General features: G+C 39.6%; 1 protein-coding gene across 2 annotated transcripts in view; it reads right to left on the reverse strand.

The window, feature by feature from the left end:
* TSPAN5 (tetraspanin 5) overlaps positions 1 to 19,956 on the reverse strand; it is a 55,087-nt gene extending 35,131 nt beyond the window's left edge. Inside the window, exon 1 of one of the 2 annotated variants that reach the window (XM_034440518.3) lies at positions 18,947 to 19,956. In XM_034440518.3, coding sequence (XP_034296409.1) covers positions 18,947 to 19,027 — 81 coding nt within the window. In that variant the 5' untranslated portion in view covers positions 19,028 to 19,956. The remainder of the gene's footprint in view (positions 1 to 18,946) is intronic. The other variant, XM_087875371.1, reaches the window with a different exon arrangement.
* Positions 19,957 to 20,311: the final 355 nt, after the last annotated feature.

Consider the following 20,311-nt stretch of genomic DNA (forward strand, 5'->3'; position numbering starts at 1 on the left):
CCTTTTGCTCAGAAACAATCTGCCTTCACAAGATTACGATGGCTCTCTTCTTACTAAGGTTTCAGAAGACAATGAGTTTCCCAGGGCAGAAAGTGCCACTTGAGCAAAAAAAAACTATTCAAGCATTATTAGGCAACTTTGTGTACTGTGTGATCTATTGCTTTGTTTTTACTGTTTGGAATGTACATCACCTGAAATCCATGGAATAGGCAACATACAGATGTACAAATAAATATAAATTTTAAAAAAAAACAACCACCCAAACTATGGCTTACCATTTGACAGGGCCTCCCCCTCCCACATGCATGTAATTTCTACTATGATGTTACCTTCAACTTAACCATAGCCCACGAATGACTTAGACATAAGTCACCCTTAGTTGTGCCTGAGATAAAATTGTATTTTTCCCCATATTCTGATACTATCAAAGGGCAGTCTCAAAATGTATAAAATCTGTTATGCTTTTTTTTTTTTTTTTTTTTTTTTGCTCATTACCCTGTTGATTGCCATTGCTTGAAAGAAGCAAATTAGGAAGACAGGGATCATGAGTGGGAATAGCAAATGTCATGCCAGTATAGTTTTCAAAGGACTCAAGATGGATGGTTAGATAGCCCTTCAGTTCAGTAGTAGGAAAAGGCCTATAAACTTGAACTGTCCACCACTTAAATGCAAATATAGCATTTAGAAATTGAACATATCTTATTACACGTGAACCAAGTTGTATATATTATTCTGGATGTGCAGATGTTATGTCCATAATTTAACTTGCATTCATTTTTTCCCTGGATGACACATTTATTTAAAGAACATTTCCTCCAGGTTGCTTTTCTTCCTTTCCTCATTGTTACAGGGGTGTTTATAGCCAAAGTGTTCCGAGTTCTTTGCTTTTCTTTTACTTACTACCATTACCAACCCCAGCAAACCTTTGATCTTGAACAACAGAATCTCAGTTCTGATGTGTTATGTTTATATTATTCTGAAGAGGAAAAAGGATACTTATGCACATCTCTAGCCATATCATTTCCTTCTATTCATCCTCTGAACAAAAGGCATGTTTGCCAGAAACTAAGATAAATGCTTAAGCAAATGAGGTGATGATTGCAATTATGTTTTTAAAGAGGAGTGGGAGACCCACTCTTGGAAGTTAGCCATCATAACTACATGATATTAAATGATCCAACATATCCCTGAATATCAGATGCAAAGACTAGTAATACAGTATTATTTGGGGATCTTGGTGGTACCAAGGGGTGGGTTCTACTCACCTTTACTACCGCTTCACAACAAGGCCACTCGCACACTCTTCTGCACATGCGCAGAAGCGTTCTGATGACGTCGGGGTCGGTGGGCAGAGCCTCCTGCCGGTTTTACCACCGGTTCTATAGAACTGGTGCGAACCGGGGGCAACCAACCTCTGGTAGTGCCTCCAGAGATACCTGACTGCAATAAACCGCTAAACTAAATTGATATTCTGTTGAGTCAATGTGTTATTCAGCTAAGTTTGTTGAAATGTTTAAAAAGAAATTAGAACGAAATATGAATTCAGGATTTGTAATGATAGGTAATCTTAGCCCAAGTAGCATATATTCTTGTGGATCAGCCAAGTTCTAAAACATATCCCAAAATTGGATTCGGCTTATCCATAGATGGGCATTTATTTATTATATTTTTATCCTTATTATTTTATAAGTAAGCCAAGTTAGCAAACATTACCTAATACTCCTTCCTCTTCTATTTTCCTCATAACAACAACCAGATGAGGTGATTTGGGCTGAGAGAAACTGGCCCAAAATCACCCACTCAGCTTTCATGCCTCACAGTCTCCTGCTAAGCATCTTAACCATTACACCAAACTGCACATACATACAAACATACACATATCCAGGTGTATATATGATAATACCTTTTTAAAACACCATATATACTCATGGATGTCCATCCACAGGTAAACTGACCTTCAAATTTTTAAGTACCATGGAAGAGTACCACCCACAGATGAGAAAATTGTGAAAATTAAAATATATGACAATCTGGAGAATCATGTATATATGTGGGTTGCACATTTATCCATAAAAAAGGTTAAAATATTAACCAGCTGATTTAGCAGATCATTTGCTTTCTATTTTGTGTAAAGGATTAACTATTGTATTGTAGCAAAACAACTATGCAAAATTTGGTTACTCTATGAAAGACATCAAGAAAAGAACCTGTCAGCTGACATTAAAACAATAGAACCAGTCTTTACTAAAGTATTCCTAAATGATGTATACATAACAATGAGTGTGGAGAAACAGGAGCAATAACCATAAATATGGCAATGTAATAAGATGCATTCTGGCGCCTCATTTTCTCTCTTCCCATAAAAGCAAAAACACTGTTCATAAGGGCATTCTCACTGCTTTTTTGCCCGTCTGTGGTCATTCTATTTCTCTGTTTTTAAACCTTTTTTAATTTTAATACTCAGAGATATTAAAGAAATATGTTAATATATTAAAGATGTTAAAGATATATCTCTGAAATAATAATCCAGTGGGTTGTCACAAGTTGTCTAGTGACTTTTTAAAATTCTCCAGCTATAGTACAAGCAGAAAAAAGCCATGAAAAAAGAAGATAGGTTATTACAGAAAACTTCCATAATTTGCATGTGTTGCCTCAGCAAGCATCTTAGCTGTTTTTAATGTTGTTTTTAGCCAAAATTCTTTTTATTTCTCCTGACTAGACCAGTGGAAATGGTAAAGACCTGGGATGACATGCTACAAGCATTGCTTGGATCCTTGATGACACTATAATGGTTTCCCTGCGAAATGAATAAAGAGAGAATCTTCCATGTGGGTTATGTATCATCATTATGAAAAATAAGGTGAGTCAGATGCTACTGATTTCAATTCTCACTTTAATCCTTAAAATCCTTGCTTGGACATGCAAAACCAGAGGTCAAAACAAGTTCAGCTACTGTTTTTTTCTCTCACAAGGACATTGCTAAAAGAGGCCCCAGTCAATCAAAATTCAAAATGAAAATAATTCTTGTTTAATAACTCAGCAGAACATTGTGAATAACAGGAACTACTAGTATGGGATTATCTGCAGCACATAATCCCATTTCCTTGTCATTCTGCTTCTAAATAACACTGCAACATGAAAGTGAGTGAAAAAAGCTCCATCTGATGAGTTTTTTTATTCATTTGTAATTCTTTAGAGAATTATGTAAATTTGAGTAGGAACTATGACATATGAACTATCATCCAGTACATATCCATGTATATAAAATGATCCATTGTTGCAATAAACAGATAAATTAATGAACAAACGTGATTTAAATTACGAACTCTGAAGCACTGTGTTAAATTTATACATAGCTACAATATTTAAAAGATGTTCTTCAGATTCTTCGTACTGAAAAATGTTTTTTTTTTTTTGATACTTCCAAGTTTGAAGAAGATGGGTGTACTTTATGACATTTACTAGAACAGATTGGAACATTTAAGCATGAGGAAAGATTCAGGAAATGCTGCCACAGCAAACCTTTACTTTTTCCATAACTTCTGCAGGAGATGAACATTCTTCAAATACAGTGCAAAGAATTCAGCAACAAATTATGTATGGAAATGCTCCAATCCTAGATTCGTTAATTTGCTGTAAAGGTTAAATAAATATCCTTTGTTTTTTTGCTCTGCATTTTGTTAAATTAAGAGTTTCCATCCGATTTTATTTTTCCTAATAGCTTTTTGGACATTTTTCAAATCTCATTAAAAGGTTAATCTAAAGAGACTTGATATTTTGAAGAGGAAGGGTAAAACAATATAAGACACTTGTTGGTGAAACTTTCAGAGAGATTTATTGCTGTGACCCGGGTGAAGTCCGCTGTAATTCTTCCCTGCCCTTTGGGAACTTAGAAGAAAAGTCACCTCCTTGTCACCAAAGTCATAATTCCATGAATACTGCCCATAGATTTGTAACAGCATATGTTGCCTTGTAATTCAGAAAGATTTGTACAAGGTGAGATTCTCATTAGCATCCTATTATGTTATAAAACCTGGAAATCTAAACCAGTAATATGATAGCTGCCAACCTCTTGGTGGTATCTAACAACTTTATCCTCCCAGAAATCCTAGGAATGGCAGCTTTTCAAACTGGCTTGAAGAACCTATTGCTTAAGCCTTAGGCCACCCAACTTTAATCATCCACCATGTGTTTGGAAGAGACTGAAGACTGCTACAAAAATCAAATATTTGAACTGTGTATCCTGTAAAAACCTCTGTCTTCTTATCAATGTCCAAATTAAAACATCACAATTGGCCAGAACTGCCAGGTAACTCCCATCTAAAATTGGAAAGGGAATTATATGCTTTTCAAGAGCAAAGCCAGCTTTATCCTTGGAGTACGTAGACAAAGTGTTTCTGGCTAGCAGAAAGTTAATTTAAATATGAAACAAGAAGGTCCACAGGGTGAAAAGAGTTGAAAGCAACAGTCTTTCTTTTAAACCAAGGCATATCCAAGCAATACATTTGATTGTTTTTAACTGCAACAAGATGCAAAGTTGGTTTTATTCCATCTGGAATCTGTACAATTATATATAGAGAGAGATTACCAAGAATATGATTTCTTGTTTGAGAGGGATGGGGAATGTGCCCTATAAAATAAGTTACATTTATTTATGTAGCTCGTTTTTCTTTCAAACAATTGATTCTCTTTTCATGTACTTTATTCTCAGTCAGATAGCTTAAGTGGTGAGATATTTTAGCCAGCAGAGAAGATGATCTTGAAAGACAGAAAGAAGATCCATTACAAAGGCAAAATCAGATAAAACAAAACCTGAACTTAGGATAAGAATGTGGTGTTGGAAGAAATTTCCCTGGTTCGTTCCCAGCTGGGAAGCAGTCACCTATGCTGAGAAGAAATAGACATGGAAGCAGCTGCCAGAAAAGGGATCCTTTAATTCAGGAAGGCAAGAAGAGTAGGGCTCAAGCGTTCCTGGGTTGCAAGCAGCCTTGGAAGTGTGACTCTGAGCCTTTTATTCTTAATTCCCCTTGGAAGCTCCTGCAGCTTGATGGGTTTTGATGTGTTTCTGATTATCCTGGGTTTTGTTTTCCTGGGTTAATCTTGGTCCCAAATTAGTTGCTTTTGTATGCAGGAATTAAATCATTTGGATGTAAGAAAACAAGTTGACAGCCTTACAATTTAAAAGATTCCTCCAAAATTCATTCAAGCAGTGATGGGATTCAAATAATTTAACAACCTGTTCTCTGTCCTAATGATTTCTTCCAAAAACCAGTTTGCCAAACTGCTCAGAAAATTAACAACTGGTTCTCCCGAAGTGGTGCGAACTGGCTGAATCCCACCACTGCATTCAAGGTAATCTAAAATCAAAACATGCTGTTCCTGCCAAATATGGTAACTAGGGGGAAAAAACACCTAACTTTTATATATTAAGATGTGTAAGATACCGGAACATCAGTGTTCTCTTTCTTCCAAGTAGCCATAAATACAAAGATGTGCAAGAAGAGATATTGTAGAAGGGATTCTGCGTTATGAATTTATATTCTGCCTAGAAATAAGTTTTCTCTAAAAGGAGAAACAAGTTGAGAAGTGCTTGAAGTTGGAGAAGACTCTGTTGGCTCACCATTCTCTCAAATCACTGTTTCTCAACCCTGGCAATTTTAAAATGAGTGAACTTCAACTCCCAAAATTTCCCAACCAGCCATTCCGGCAAGGGAATTCTGGGAGTTGAAGTCCATACATCTTACAGTTACCAAGGTTGAGAAATATTGTCTTAAATAATTCTTAGAAGGATTGCAAGATGGATCAGCTAGCCGAAGCAGATCTGTCCCATTTTGTGAAGCACGTCACAGCTTCTTACACTTGAGCTTGCCAAGAGATATGAGCCCAGAAGTTAGGAGTATCACCTCCTTCACCATGTCACTAGCCAAGCCCAGGAAGAATAGCAATGGCTGAACAAGTATGGAATTGTGTGTGCTGACTATGGAGAGCTATGTCAGCTTGTGGTTAAAAGGACACAACTTGAAATTTAGGTTCAAATTACCTCGTGACTGTGACTATTCTTAAGTCGTTTTTATCAGATGACCATATCCCTGGTTCTCAATGGTAAACTCTTCTTTTTTGACAAACATACTGAACTTCATTAGGTGAGATATATCTCTACAACAGGAAGGTGGAAATGACTGGAGAAAGGAGAGTTATGAGGATGATGGTCTGGAAGTGAAGGAGAGAACTATGATTCCTAAGACATGATCATATCATTACCATTTTTAGTTTTCAGGCCTAAGTTTTTCCCCTGGAATTTGTAGGTTTATTTTGTAGATAAGTCTTTTAATGCTCAGATTTTAAACGACGATTTAAATGTTGGTGTTTACTGTTTTTTCACATGGTTTTTGTTCTCCCAAAGAGATCCAAAATGAATGAATGAGAGTGCTGGATCAGTTTAAAAACCTATTTAGTCCAGCAATCTGCTTTTCCTAAGCAGTATTAGTAAGCCTTCATTGTTCTTTCATCTACCCTATTAATTGCTTTTTAAAGAATTTTTATAACAGCCCCAAGGCTGATACGTAATGGGATGACTACCATACATCCCACTGTACCATTATCAAACTACCAGTTTTTTAAGGTAGCAGTAGTTCTATCAACATGAAAACTATTCTCCTGCCAAACTACTGGAGGGTCACCAGAAATATATTTGAACTCCATATCTCAAGCGGGGGGGAAACAGAATTTTAGTTTGTTTGACAATTGTTCTGTTTTTTAAATTGGTATGCTTGCTGCCACAGAATTTAGAAAAATTAGACTTCAGGCCTTTCATTCCAAACAAAAACTTCTTTAAAGAACATCCTTCACTAGAATTTCAAACAATGGCACAAAAGCCCCAAGTTATTTTTTTCCAATTAACATTCATTTTGTTTAGACTTAGTAGGCAGACTTTCAATATAGCTTATTTGTAGTTTACTTTATATGGCCAGCCAGCTTGAATGTCTCCCACTTGCCAACATCTGCCTACTTCTGAAGCTTTTGTACTCTTGATTTCACTGGATTATATAACAAGCTTTGCCACACACAACAAACAGGCATTATTCCTATGAATATCTGGGGGTCAGTTCTAAAATCAACCCTACTTCAAAGAAATGAGAATAAATCAAAGTACCAGGGATACTTTATAGGGGGATGAGTTTTAAGTATTTGCTGTTGCTGTGATTCCTATCTCAATTTTTTCCCCACCCTTCTTCCCAAAAATATTTGGGTTTCTTTCTTGTGGTGAATAGCAAGTACAAGATTTGGGGGGGGGGGATGACACCAGGTAGAATTATTACCAAAAAGACCTTAAAGCCATCCTTTTCTCCTTCTACAACTTGGTTTCCTTATCCCCACTAACTCTCTTCCAGTCATACCAGAAATGGTCCACATAGTCAGTGAGGGTAAAACCTTAAATACAAAAATGACAGGAATTACTTGAAGAACACAAAATGCTAATACCATATGCTCTTATGCAAGAAGAGTTTTTTTTAAAAAAAAAATCTATAGGATAACTATAATGAAAAGTTAACCCCCTTTATTTCCATGGGATCTACTCCAAAATAAGGAGGTACAGGTTTGCCGCCTATATTTCATTTTGTTATAAGTCTTTATAAACTGACTTTTTAAAAGTTGTTACATTTTTAAATCAGGGGTGTCAAACTCAATTTCATTGAGGGCCACATCAGGGTTGTGTTTGACCTTGGGGGGCCGGGTGAGCGTGGGCAGGATGGGCGTGGCCAACTCGACGTCACTCAAGCACTTCTGCCAGTGAAAACGGGCTCCCGGGCTCTGTTTTCAGCTGTGACAGCCTCCTGCAACCCACTGTCAGCGAATCCATTGCCAGGGCATCATAGGCCGGTCTTTCACTGTTTCCAGAGTGGCCCCACGGGTCAGATCTAAGCACCCCATGGGCTGGATCTGGTCCCCAGGCTTTGAGTTTGACACCCCTGTTTTTAAATCAATGCCTTAGCCACATAAAACAACTCCTTATAAAAGAATTATAAAAGTATAAAATGTGTATTTACTATGAATATAACTTTATTATGTAGATAAATACATTATTTATACTATAGTGTATCAATTATATAAATACAAAATTGCAAGTTCAAAAGAAAAAAGTTTCTGGATAGGGCATTCTAATACTTAGGGCCAATCACTGGAAGAACTACGTTAAGGTGAGCAACCTTGGAAATACAAACTATCTCCTATCCCAGTTAAAGACCACAAAACAAAAGACAATACCTAGTAAGCTGGAAATCTCACATTGCATCTAAGAATTAAGGAAACTGAAACTGAATGCATCTCTCAAAATGACAGAGGTGTCAATTACAACTCCCAGTGCAGAATTACAAATGTAAACAGTCCTGAGTTATACAGCCTTTACTTGAAAACGTCTAGGAAACTACTGATTTCAATATTGGATTCCTCTTACCATTAGGAAGTTTTTCATCCGGAACCTATCTTCCTGTAAATTAAGTTAGAAACTAAGTAACTTATTCTATGGCTTGTATTCTAGGGAGATATGGAACTGTTCTGCTCCTGTGATATCTCTTCTATGACACTCTTAAGTACTGGGAAATACTGTTAAAGCTCTCAAAATGAATAGTTCAGCTTTTGTTTCTTATTTTTTGCCCTTTGCCTCATTCACTAAATTCACATTCTTCTATTTTTCACTCAACTGAAATTGTGCTTTTAATAATTCCTTTTTGAGGCATTTCCACCTATCAAGTTTCTCTTCCTCCTGGATCCTTTTGAGACAGAATCCTATATATTAGCATACTGTTTATTAAAATCAATTTTACTTTTGCTTACTACCAAATTCTAGAAGTACCCTGTCACTCACCAGTTCTTGGAGGAATTAGCTGAAGAAATCTGGTTCAAAGCTACAGTCAACCTGTATCTCTAGCTAGAGTATCATCTCCAAAGCCATGGTACCATCCATAACACTAGAAACTTCTGAATCTATACCACCGCCCAGATTGAATGTCCTACCCGTTTACAGCAGTACACAATACAGCATCAAGAAAGCATCCAAATTAGATTCACAAAGAACTTTCAACCCTGTAAAGCTGTAGTTGGGGAAAATTAAGAGTTAAAACAAATTGTTCTTTCCTCAGTAGGCTTTCTCCAAGGCCTTCTCTTGATTTATTCCTTATTATTTGTAATTCCCAATTTTATTTCAATTTTTTTTGCATCAACTTCTGGAAGCTATTTTGTGAGGAGCGCGTTCTCTAGGGCAAAGTATAAAGAAAGAACAAATATGAGAGACCAAGTAGTCTAGGAAGATATTAGTAAAGACACAAGAAACCTCTTGATAGCTTTCAGTCCAAGAAAACCTTCCCTAACGTTTAGTTAAAGCCAGTATCAGAGGCAGCATTATGCTTTTTTCCAGAGTTTAGAATAGTGCCTGGCAGAAATAGAAGACAGAGGTATCTGCAGGCTGGTAGGGGCTGATTGATTAGAAAGAAGACATTCTTTTCCTCCATGCATAGCCAAATTGAGACAAGAGAGCTATTATGTACGGCTGCTCTCCATCTATACCATGTATGGGTTGCTTAAGATACCAACCAATCCTAGTTGTGTTTCTTCTCCCATCGTTTTCTGCAAAGTATCTGGGGCTCTGTAGTTTCCTAATGAAGCCCAAGTGGGTTAATTTCATATGTCCCATTAGTCGGGCTATGGTTTGTTTGATTTCGATTCAGCCCAGTCTGTGAATTCAGACATTAAGGTCTGCAAACCAGGATTTTTGGCTCAGCCCGTATAACCTAAATCAAACAATATTCTAAATCGTTATGTGGCTCTGAATACTTCTAGTATACCATATTGTGCAAAGCCAGCCAACTATTATTTCTTCAATACACTGTGGCTAGCAAATCCAAAATTACAAGGCACTGTGTGAATGTAGGGAATTTTATACCCACTTTACAAATATCGAACAGAGGTTCAAAGTTGTCTTATTAAAAGTACTAGCAAAATTCCAAATGAAAAGGCCTTCCTGGTTCATAGCGTTTGTACACATTTCATTTATTGGTGGGAAAACAACTCCTTTACTGTATTTTGTTTTCTCTTGGATTTCCCTTCACACCAGAAACATTAGTTGTACACAGGGCGTTATCTACCAAAGCGAACAATTGCCTCCTCCTCTAGCAAGAAAATCAAACTCATTCCACTGATTCCAAAAAACAGGAAGATGATTCTTTCTTCCAGGAACCCCTTATCTGGCCATATTTCTCCACTAAGCTGCCTGCACGTCCATGTTTGTTCTTCATTCATTTTAGCAAATTGTAAAGAACTGGCTATGCCACCTTTGGGGCCTTTTCGCATCTTTTTCCACAATGGATGAAAACTAAATCGATCTGAAAAATGCAGCTGCCGCACCAAGAAACTCAGTGGGAGCTGCTTGTAAATAAAAACTGCACAGATGAGGTCTTGAATGTTACAAAAAAAGTGGGGAGAGTGAACTTTTTGAGCAGTAAAAGTACTGCCAAAGCCAAGCATGACGCACACTTATAGATTTGCAAACTGCTAATATTCTTCTGGTTTTTTTAGGATAGAGAAACAGCAGTCAAGAGACATGAAGCACAGGCACTTGGTAGAATAGCAATGATGGTCTTGGAAATCACATTCAAGTGCCACTACGAGTCCATCTTAATATGCTATTCCTGGTATGTGATGTTTTGTATACATACAAAGAAGCACTCTTGTAATCTTTGACTTTTAGGCTTGCTGTCAAACATCAGCCATAATACTAATGACTGTTTTGAACACTATGCAGGTTGTATTACATGAATGGCTATTTTATATGTGAAATTATGACTGAAATATTTCTGGACCTATATTGGTTCACACTGTTAGGAAGTTTCTCCTTAGTTTTAGGTTGCTTTTACAGAACTGTTGAGGCTGTGTGTGACAAGGAATGGTTGGGAGGGGAGGGGCCAGGCGAGGCACCCCTTAACGTGACATTGAGTTGGCCATGCCTACCCAGTCACATGACCATCAAGCCATGCCCACAGTCACATGACCATCAAGCCACACCCACAAAATAAGCCACGCCCACAGAACCGGTAGTAAAAAATTTAGAACCCACCTCTGCACTACATTATACCTACAAAGATTAGGACTATACAGATTCTTTCTTTTTTTAGACACTCCACAGAAGTGAAAGTTGGACTCTGACTTTGACTTTGAAGCAGCAGTATATACTGAGCATTAGAGCTTTTGAAATATGGCATTTGAGGAGACTCCTCAGAATACTGCGGACAGCCAAAAAAAGAAGCAAATGGATCATAGAATCAATCGATCCAGACTTCTTACTTGAGAATCAAATGGCCAGGCCCAATTATCATATTTTGGAAACATTATGCAAATATCTAGTTCTGTTGAGAAGCCTACAATTCTGGGAAAGCTGGAGAGCAAGAGAAGGAGAAGAAAAACCAGCAGCAAGGCGGATAGATTCAATTACAGCAGTGATGGGTGCACTTCAGGCGGAAGACCTGAAGGACAAAGTTGAGAACAGGGTGCCTTGAAGAAATTCTGAACTCAATCACTGTGGCTTTAAAGTTATAATTTAGTAGGTTGGAAAAATACACTCATTTTTGTGGTTTATGGAGGGGGGGGGAGAAGCAGTATAACTAATGTCAGGTTGAAGACCACCTCAGGACTGGGTGGTTTATCATGAAGGCGACTTATGCACAGGCTCATTTGGGAAGAGATTTTGAGTTGTAAGGGACAAAATAAGGATCTAGGAGGCTTTAAAACCTATTGGGTCCTTTAAAGCTTCCCCAATCCCATAACATGTTTAAGAAAAGAAGTCCATATTTGGTTCTACCTATTTGAGGGAGAGAAGTACATGTTGACAACCCAGAATAAACCATGACTTAGTATTAGTCTAGTCTCAAAAAGACAAAAATGGAATCATTTGGTCTTTAGAAGCATTTCTACTAACTGATCTCATCTTTATCATAGACAGGAGCCAAACAAGGAACTTGGGATCTATACAGGGTGGATTTGATTTAAATCGAGTTGATTTAAATCACAATTTAAATCATGATTTAAATCACTAGTAAAAAAGCTTGATTTAAATCAACTCGATTTAAATCATAATTTTTAAAGAGCAACTGTCATCTCTATTACTCCTTTGACCCACTGTTGACTCACCGATAGTCCCAGTGTTGCAGAATATACAGCCTCATGCTACATAACTAAGCTCCATTTCATGCTGAATAAACTAAATTATTTATGTATCTTAAATAGAAAACTATCTTACGATAGATTTTTACCCCAAAAGTTTTTTATTAAAATAAATTCGATAAAAATCAAAAAAATCTTGATTTTTTTTATTTTTTAAAAAAAATCATTGATTTTTATCCACCCTGGATCTATATCAAGAATGTGCCTTCATGCTTTTGTATATCTCCTGTGGGATCTGGGCAAGGAAATTCAAGAAAGGTAGAAGGGATTTAACCCCAGAACTTCTGCAAGATCATTTCAGAGTATTTTCTTATGCGGCCCTAAGAGTAGCAGTTGAATGTTAAAATCCTCAAAGGAAGCTTTCAATGTACAAGAAGCTAAAATCACAATGAGGAATGGCAGACAAATTAGGGTACGCACATGTAAATCTTCAGTTTTCAGCCATTGCATTTCCCAGCTCTTAAAATCCAGGGCACATAAATCTTGGACCGGGGAAGCTGCCAAGTAAACTGCTGTTACCATAGATTCCCATTTGCCACTAATGAATTGCCTCCAGTCGCCATCTGAGTCCAGCACACAGCTTATAACTAGAGATAAATATATCAGCTGCCACTCCATACAACAACCAAACCAGTGAAACTGAACATGTGCATCCTCCATGATCATAACAAGGTGACAGGTTGGACATTCCAGTATGCTTTGGGTAACATAACATTGGACTGTACATATTCTGCACTAAAGAATTAAGCTTGGTTGTTTTCCCCTACTCTCTGCATTCAAATTGTACCAAGAGACGTTTAGCACCCTGCCCTGCTAAACTATGCACATTGCATAACTCATTTCACTGCATGATTTAATCTTAATAATTTTGCTACTGCACTTTAAGGCTAGTAAGCAAATCCTTCAAAGCTATGCACAGATACCCAGTGTAAGAACGTATTAAAATGTTTTGTTGTACATCCTTAAGTTATTGACTTGGACAAACTGATGCCTTGCAGATGGGTGATGAGTCTGCGTTAGAGTTTCAACCATCCTATCCTTTTTTATGAATGTATTCCAGAAATCACTGTATGTTATGACAAGCTACAGAAGCTCCTGAATTTATCAAAAAGACGTGACACCTTTTGTAGCCAAGAAATGAGCTGTTCAGAGTACGAGTCCCCATAAGAATAGGAGAAAGTGGGGCTGCTGAGCTGGCAAAATAAGGCACAGTGGTAGAAAACAATGAAAGGATGGAGGAAATGCAATGGTTGGCAACCTTAAGATGGATCTAGATAAGTCAACAGCGTATCTAGATCCATCTTAAAGACCACCATTCTCTCACAGATATGCCTTGTTTTACCAGTGTGATTTAGGCGTTTTACTAATGAGCAAAGCTGGTTGGTGATTCTGAGATGGGCTGAGCAATTTTGATCCATGTCAGGAATGACAGAAGAATCCAGAGATGCCAATTGAAGAGGACCAGCATAGCCCATAATCTACCTGGTGGAGTATGACCCCAGGGAAGTCAGAAGGGAGAGGAGACACCATGTACTGTCAGCTAGTACTTTTAAATATTTTCTCAACTCAAAATAGAAAAAGTTAGAGTCTTGTACAACACAGCACTATACGCACAGATTAAACCCAAATTACAAAGTACACACTATGCCATTAGAGATCATTCAAGCTGCATTAACCTAGAAATAAAGGGCCCTTTACCATTCATTTTAAATTTCAAACTGTGGGGTTTTTTCCTCCTTTCCTGCTGTTTATCAGTAAAACAGTTATGAAAATAGTGGATAGGTAGACTTGGCTTCGCTAAATGTAAGTCACCTTGCTAAGGAATGTTACTGAAATGGAAAATAAATGCGGTTTGTCTTAACTAAACAGCAAAATATATATTCAAGAAGTGTTTTGTGCTATGTCTTTCATCAAATCCTGAAAGCTCACCAAAAACCCTGTAACCATGTTATTTGTCACAGAAGGGGAGACAACCTATTCTCCAAAGCACCTGAGGGGAAGGCTAGATATAAAGGATGGAAATTTATCAGAGAGAGATCCAACTAGAAGGATAAATTTTCTGACAGTTAGAACAACTAATCAGTGGAATGACTTGCCTCCAGAAGTTGTGAATGATCCATCAGTAGAAGTTTTTAAGAAGAAATTGGACAGCGATTTGTCTGAAATGGTATAGGCCCATGTCTCCTGCTTGGGCACAGGGTTGGATTAGAAGACCTCTAAGGTCCCTTCCAAATCTGTTATCCTGTATTCCTTATTATTATTTCATGGTTTACCTACAATTCAGCTGAAATCTAGAACGCAGGTGAGCAACTCATTACCACTGTCTACTGCAGCTTCCCTAATCAAATGTAATTATCATTCTAAACTGTTCTATTAAAATATATTTCAATGTAAGCAAGTACTAACATTAATCGGTCTACAAAAAAGCATTAGGGATTTTTCCCAATTAGTTTCTCTAAGGCAATGTTGTGTTTTGCTAGAGAAGGCAGAAAAAAACCCCCACATTAGCTTCTGATTTGGCTGGTACAGAAGCTCAAGTCTTCTGCAGTGACCTGTTAAGAAAAATTCTAACCTTCTGCAGGATCTCTTAAGCTAATATCCTACAGATACTCCTTGGCTTACAACCATTCAAGTTGGTTGTAAAGTTACAACAGTGCTTTAAAAAAATTACTTATGAATAATCCTCAGACATACGACTATCGAAGTTTCCCCCATGGTCAGGTGATCAAAATTTGTCACTTGGCAACTGGCATGTTCTACAACAGTTTCAGTATCCCAAAGTCACATGGTCACCATGTGCAACCTTCCCAGCCAGTTTCAACAAGCAAAGTTGATGGGAGAAGCAGGGTTTACCTATCACCCACATGATTCACTTAACTATGGCAAAAAAAAAAGGTCATAAAGTTGGATGTGACTCACTTAACCATCACCCTGCTTAGCAAAAGAAATTCTGGTCCCAATTGTGGTTATAACTCAAGGACTAGCTATGCCTGTTTTTCATCAGTCAGCATTTGACTGACATGGGAAATGGCAATTACTGCCATTTCTCCCTTTCCCAAGCAGATCTGTGCTTGATCTTCTCCATTATAAATGCAAGCTTCTTCTCCCTAAGCAAATTTTAAACATAATGTACTAAAATAAAATGCAAAGACATCAATTCTTAGATAAATATATTATGCACTTACAAAGAAAATTAAACTTCAGTTTAATTTTCTAGTGACTTCAATCACTAGAAAAGAGGTAAACTAGAACATGCAATTGTGATTCAATCCACATACCATGGATGTGTCACCTGGTACTGCTGCCAAAGTAAAACCCTTCCCTGCTTATAGGCAGGGCTTCTAATCGCAAGATTTATTCCTTGTACACACTAGTCTAATTTTCCTAGTAGTTGGACATGCAAATAAAACCTCTAATCATGTTTTCAGCATGGGGGCAAGTAAGTTGACATGAATGCAATCCTCTGACTAATACATTTATTTTAAGGTTTTAAAGGGAGTATTATTAATACAAGCATAGCATGTTCCAACTTGTGAAGTCTACACAAGCATTTCAGTTTAGGATTAAATTAAGTACCTATTCAAATGTGTCATTGCCCCTACAGATATAATCATCCTAGGACTTTCCAAACAAGCCAACATGCAGGAAGACAGCTCAAGCCACAGTCATGGAAAGATTCATGATGACCTGTCTCTAACTAATAAGTTACAGAGTCAGATTTATATCTTTACATGCTAGTAATGCTGAAGCAAATGATACATGAAAAAGTAAATCTAAATATTTACACTAGCCTCAGGTTAAAAGCAAATAAAATTTGCATATAAAATGTACTGTGCGTTTGAACAGGCTTGCAGAATGCAGATGAAACTATGTTGATATAATAACTTTGTAATTTACATTCTGATCTATTCCTTGACATCACAGCAGCTAAGCCAATCAGGAAGTGATTTTGCAGGCTATCAGTAAAGTCTCGGCAGATTAGGAACTATAAATAGCCAGTCTCCCAGTTTTTAGACTGATGCCTTAAACACTACACTGAACTGGCTCTTGGATGATACTTGTTGATCATGTATGGCAGGGATGTCAAACTTGATTTCATTGAGGCTGCATCAGGCTTGTGTTTACCTCGAGGGGGGGCAGGGGGCGCATGGCCAGCTCGAGGTCACTCATGTCGGGGGCGCCTGTGGTGGCCTGAGGGCTCTGCCAGCAAAAACGGAGCTTGGGAGAGCCGCGCACTGAGGGAGGCCCTCCTGAGCTCCATTTTTGCTGGCAGAGGCACCACGGGCCAGTCCGCTGTTTCTAGGGTGGCCCCGCAGGCCAGATCTAAGCACCTCGCAGGCCTTGAGTTTGACAGTCCTGATGTTCAGTATTAGTGGAATACAGGTATAAGATTTTGAAGTACAGATGATCCTTGTTTAATGACCATTTATTCAGTGACTATTTCACCTTGCAATAATGCTGAATGTGTGATAGTCATGATCAACCTTCGAAGTTCAGGCCAGCGCAGAGCCTAGGTTAAGGACAGGATTGTCATGGAGAAAAATCCATCTATGTGGCTGCTTTTGTGCTAATCAAAATTCAACAGTATTTTCTCAGAATGGTCTAGGGCTTCTTCTAAATTCACCACTTTCTTCAGAATGGATTGCAGAGATACATGCATTTTACAAGGCTACAATCTTTAAAAATAATTTCAGACTCAATCTAGGACATTTATAAATAGTCATATCAGAATACAAATTTAATGCAGGGTTGCTAGCATAGCTAGGTGTCCTTCAAAGCTGATGTAAACAGCTTTGAAGACGTTTAGACTTGTAGAAATCTTTGGTTTTCACAAGACAAGAGTCCTTGGCTTCTAGCAAAACCATGCATTTCTCTGCCTTTATAGGAGCATTAGGCTTTATTTTCCAGGATGAGACCCACTAACAAGCAAGAATCTTGCAATATCAAAACATTCACATTTACAAAAGCAAAAGCTTTTCTGGACAACAGCCCAGATTGTTAGATGATTGAAGGCCTTTTCTCAATGGGCAAATTGAATAACAACATTAACACCTTTCTCTTGTCTTAGGCCACTGGCCACGTTTCCATTAACTTTTGACCAGAATGCCAAAACTAATCAAAACTTGGCACTTCCTTCATTTCAATATGTAATAACAGAGGGGAATGGCTTTTAATGAATTTCCCCATACAGCAATGGAAGACTTTGTCCAGATTGCTTTCACAATCACTCAGATGCAATTCTGTGCACCTTCACTATGTATGATTACTTAATGCAAAATCTATGTCCTTTATGTAACGCACCAGCCACTAGCAAATTTCATGGAATATGGTCTTCTACAAGCCAAGTACACTGAACAAAACAACATTACTTGCTACAATTTTGGCACACATTCCCAACCTAAGGGTCTCCAGATATGTTAGTATACATTCTTATCATCCCCCGCAAGAGTCCAGCCCACCCAAAATTTAAAAGCTAAAAAATGGTCTGATATGTATACTATCAACCAACATCCAAGTTCTGACATTTTAGCATGAACTGTCTGTTCTCCTAGAAATCCAATTTAGGGAATAATAATGGAAAAATTTATTTTTTATATTTGTAAATGTAAAGAGGTAGTGAAAACTATCATAAATCAAGAACAAGCAAGGGAGAAAGTAGGGAGAAAGTATTGTGATATTTCAGCACACAGCACCAATTTTACATACAGCAGAGAAGCCAATTAAAGGAGGTCAGTCAGGAGGATAACAAGCTTGACATACATCTGATTTCCCAACCTGAAGCTCTCCAGATACAATAACAATCGTTTAAGCTCCTGGCTGTCCAACTCTCAATGGCTTTGATCAGCTACAAATCTCAGATTCACAATTTCCAACCAACATAATTTCCAGTTGTTCAATAAGATTATCCATGTGGAGTCCTTAGTCGTCTCCGAGCCTGGTTCTTTGCTTGCAGACATTTCATTATCCAACAATGTAAGTTCATCAATGGTAACATTATCATTTCTAGCATATCTGGAAGGTGCCAGGTTAATAGATACCCATTGCCCCCAAAAATGTTTATTCAAAAAAAAAATGCTACCTCTAACCTTGCCTTATTCTAAAACACACATAAATATGTAGTAGCTTGGTAAGTTGTAAGCCTTTCTATGGCTCTTCCATGAAATTAGCCAAAACCCATCAAAACCTCTTTCTCATCTCTCTATCCATTGCGTAACCCTTTTCTAAAAAAAAGACTACAGTTTCTAGGGCTTCTTGATAGAGTAGAATCTTGCTTTCACCAGGCGTATTTTTTAAATAAATAACTGGAAGCAACGAAAATTGGGGGAGAAGGTCCACACCTTTAACCCCCAAGGTCTACCTGGCCAAAAGGATAAGAAGCAACCACCTAGGCATCGCTTTCAAAAAGCCCTCGGGGAAGAGGGGACGTCACGCAAAGCAAATCCACGATTTGGAAGGGAATAAAAAAGGCTCTGTGAAACTGTCCCAGGGTTTCCTAAGGCTCAACCGAGCCCCCCCCCCCTCTCCACTGTACCGATAGACAAAGACCCCCCCCCAAAAAAAACGCCTTCAACCTTCAATTCGCTGCGCTCCACGCCACGCGCGTTTCTCTCTCTCTCTCGCCCTCCCTCCCTCCCTCCGCGCGGATCTACCTACCTTCTCCCCGCAGAAACCGCACCATCACGCATAATGATGGCCAGAAACAAATAAAATAAAAATAAAATGAACGCCTTACCCAGAAGATGACGTTGAAGCCAAAGATGAAATACTTGATGCAGCAGCTCACTTCGGGGCCTTTATAATGCTTTCCGGACATCCTCGGGGCTCATGAAGACAGTTTACTCGCGAGCACCGTCGGCCGGGAGAGGCGGGGAGAAAGGCGAGAGGGGCAGCGCGGTCGGGCGAGGGCGCAGGAGCCGAGCCGAGCTGAGCCGAGCCGAGCCGGGCGCGGGCAGGCAAGATTAGAAGCAGCCGGCCGATTGCTGGCTTGCTGGCTCGGCTGCTGGCCGCCCGGAGCTCGCAGGCAGCGAACGAAAGCCGCGTCGTGGCCGCCGCCGCCGCCTCCTGCCTCCGCGCATCGAGGAGGCCGAGCAGCAGCGGGGGAGAGCGCGGACCCTCTGAGCCGCGGGAAGCGGCTTGCCCAGCGATGCCCTCAGGCGGAGACGTTTGCGAGCGGGGAGGCTCGACCCCCCCCCCCGCCTCAGGAGCCGCCAAGCGCTCGCCGCCCCTCTGACACCCGCCGAGCCTCCTCCCACCGCGAGCGCCTCTCTTCCTCCTCCTCCTCCTCCTCGCCAGAAGCGCTCGCACGCCCAGCGGGAAGTGGGGGAGAGGCCGGCGACTGGCTGGGCCCTCTTTAATGGAGAGGCCTCCTCGCCAATCCGGCGCGGCACGGAGGTCCAGCTGGCGGCGGAGCAGCTGAATTGGGGGTGGGTGGGGGTGTCTCTCCGCCCCGAGATGGCGGCGGGAGGGGTGGAGGATGGTGGTGGTGAGGCTGCTCAAACCCCGGGCCGGCGTTAGCCTTGCTGCGGATAGGTTTGTGGAAACGGGCCGAGCCGGTCGCTTTGCTTTGCTTTGAACGTTGCTTGCGGTTTTAAGCCAGCATTAGCTCGGTTTATTGGCACGCTGAGGCACCAACCAGGGATTCCCAATGACGAGAGAGGGTCCGCTCCGTGCTGGGCGTTCAAAGCGACGCGCGCAACGGTCTACCGGGGACGGCCGCGCTTTTCCTTCCCTGGCTTTAAAGCAACGTTACGCATGGCGCACAAAGGGAGCGAGGAACGGAATAATTACAAGGCGTGAACCGAGAAGACGTAGCTAAAGAAGAGCTGGACCCTCTGTGTATCTTCTCTATGGGCGAAGGTCCTTGTTTCCAACGCGGCCATCTACGCCTCAGTCTTTTTTTATTTCTTGAGGATCTCGGCAGTTCCGTCTATTCCAGCCTGGTTTTCGTAGAGTACTTTCCCACCCAGCCAGCCCGATCATTTGGATAGATTCGTTTTTGTGATTTGATCATCATTCATTCTCTCCCTGTAAGCAAACCACTTTGGCGTTCTGGTCACTCGGGTTTGTAATTCGGTCCACATTTATGCAGCGCCCATTC

The sequence above is a fragment of the Pantherophis guttatus genome, chromosome 8 (assembly GCF_059756535.1).
Source record: "Pantherophis guttatus breed Tessera chromosome 8, ASM5975653v1, whole genome shotgun sequence".
In the NCBI taxonomy this organism is placed as follows: Eukaryota; Metazoa; Chordata; class Lepidosauria; order Squamata; family Colubridae; genus Pantherophis; species Pantherophis guttatus.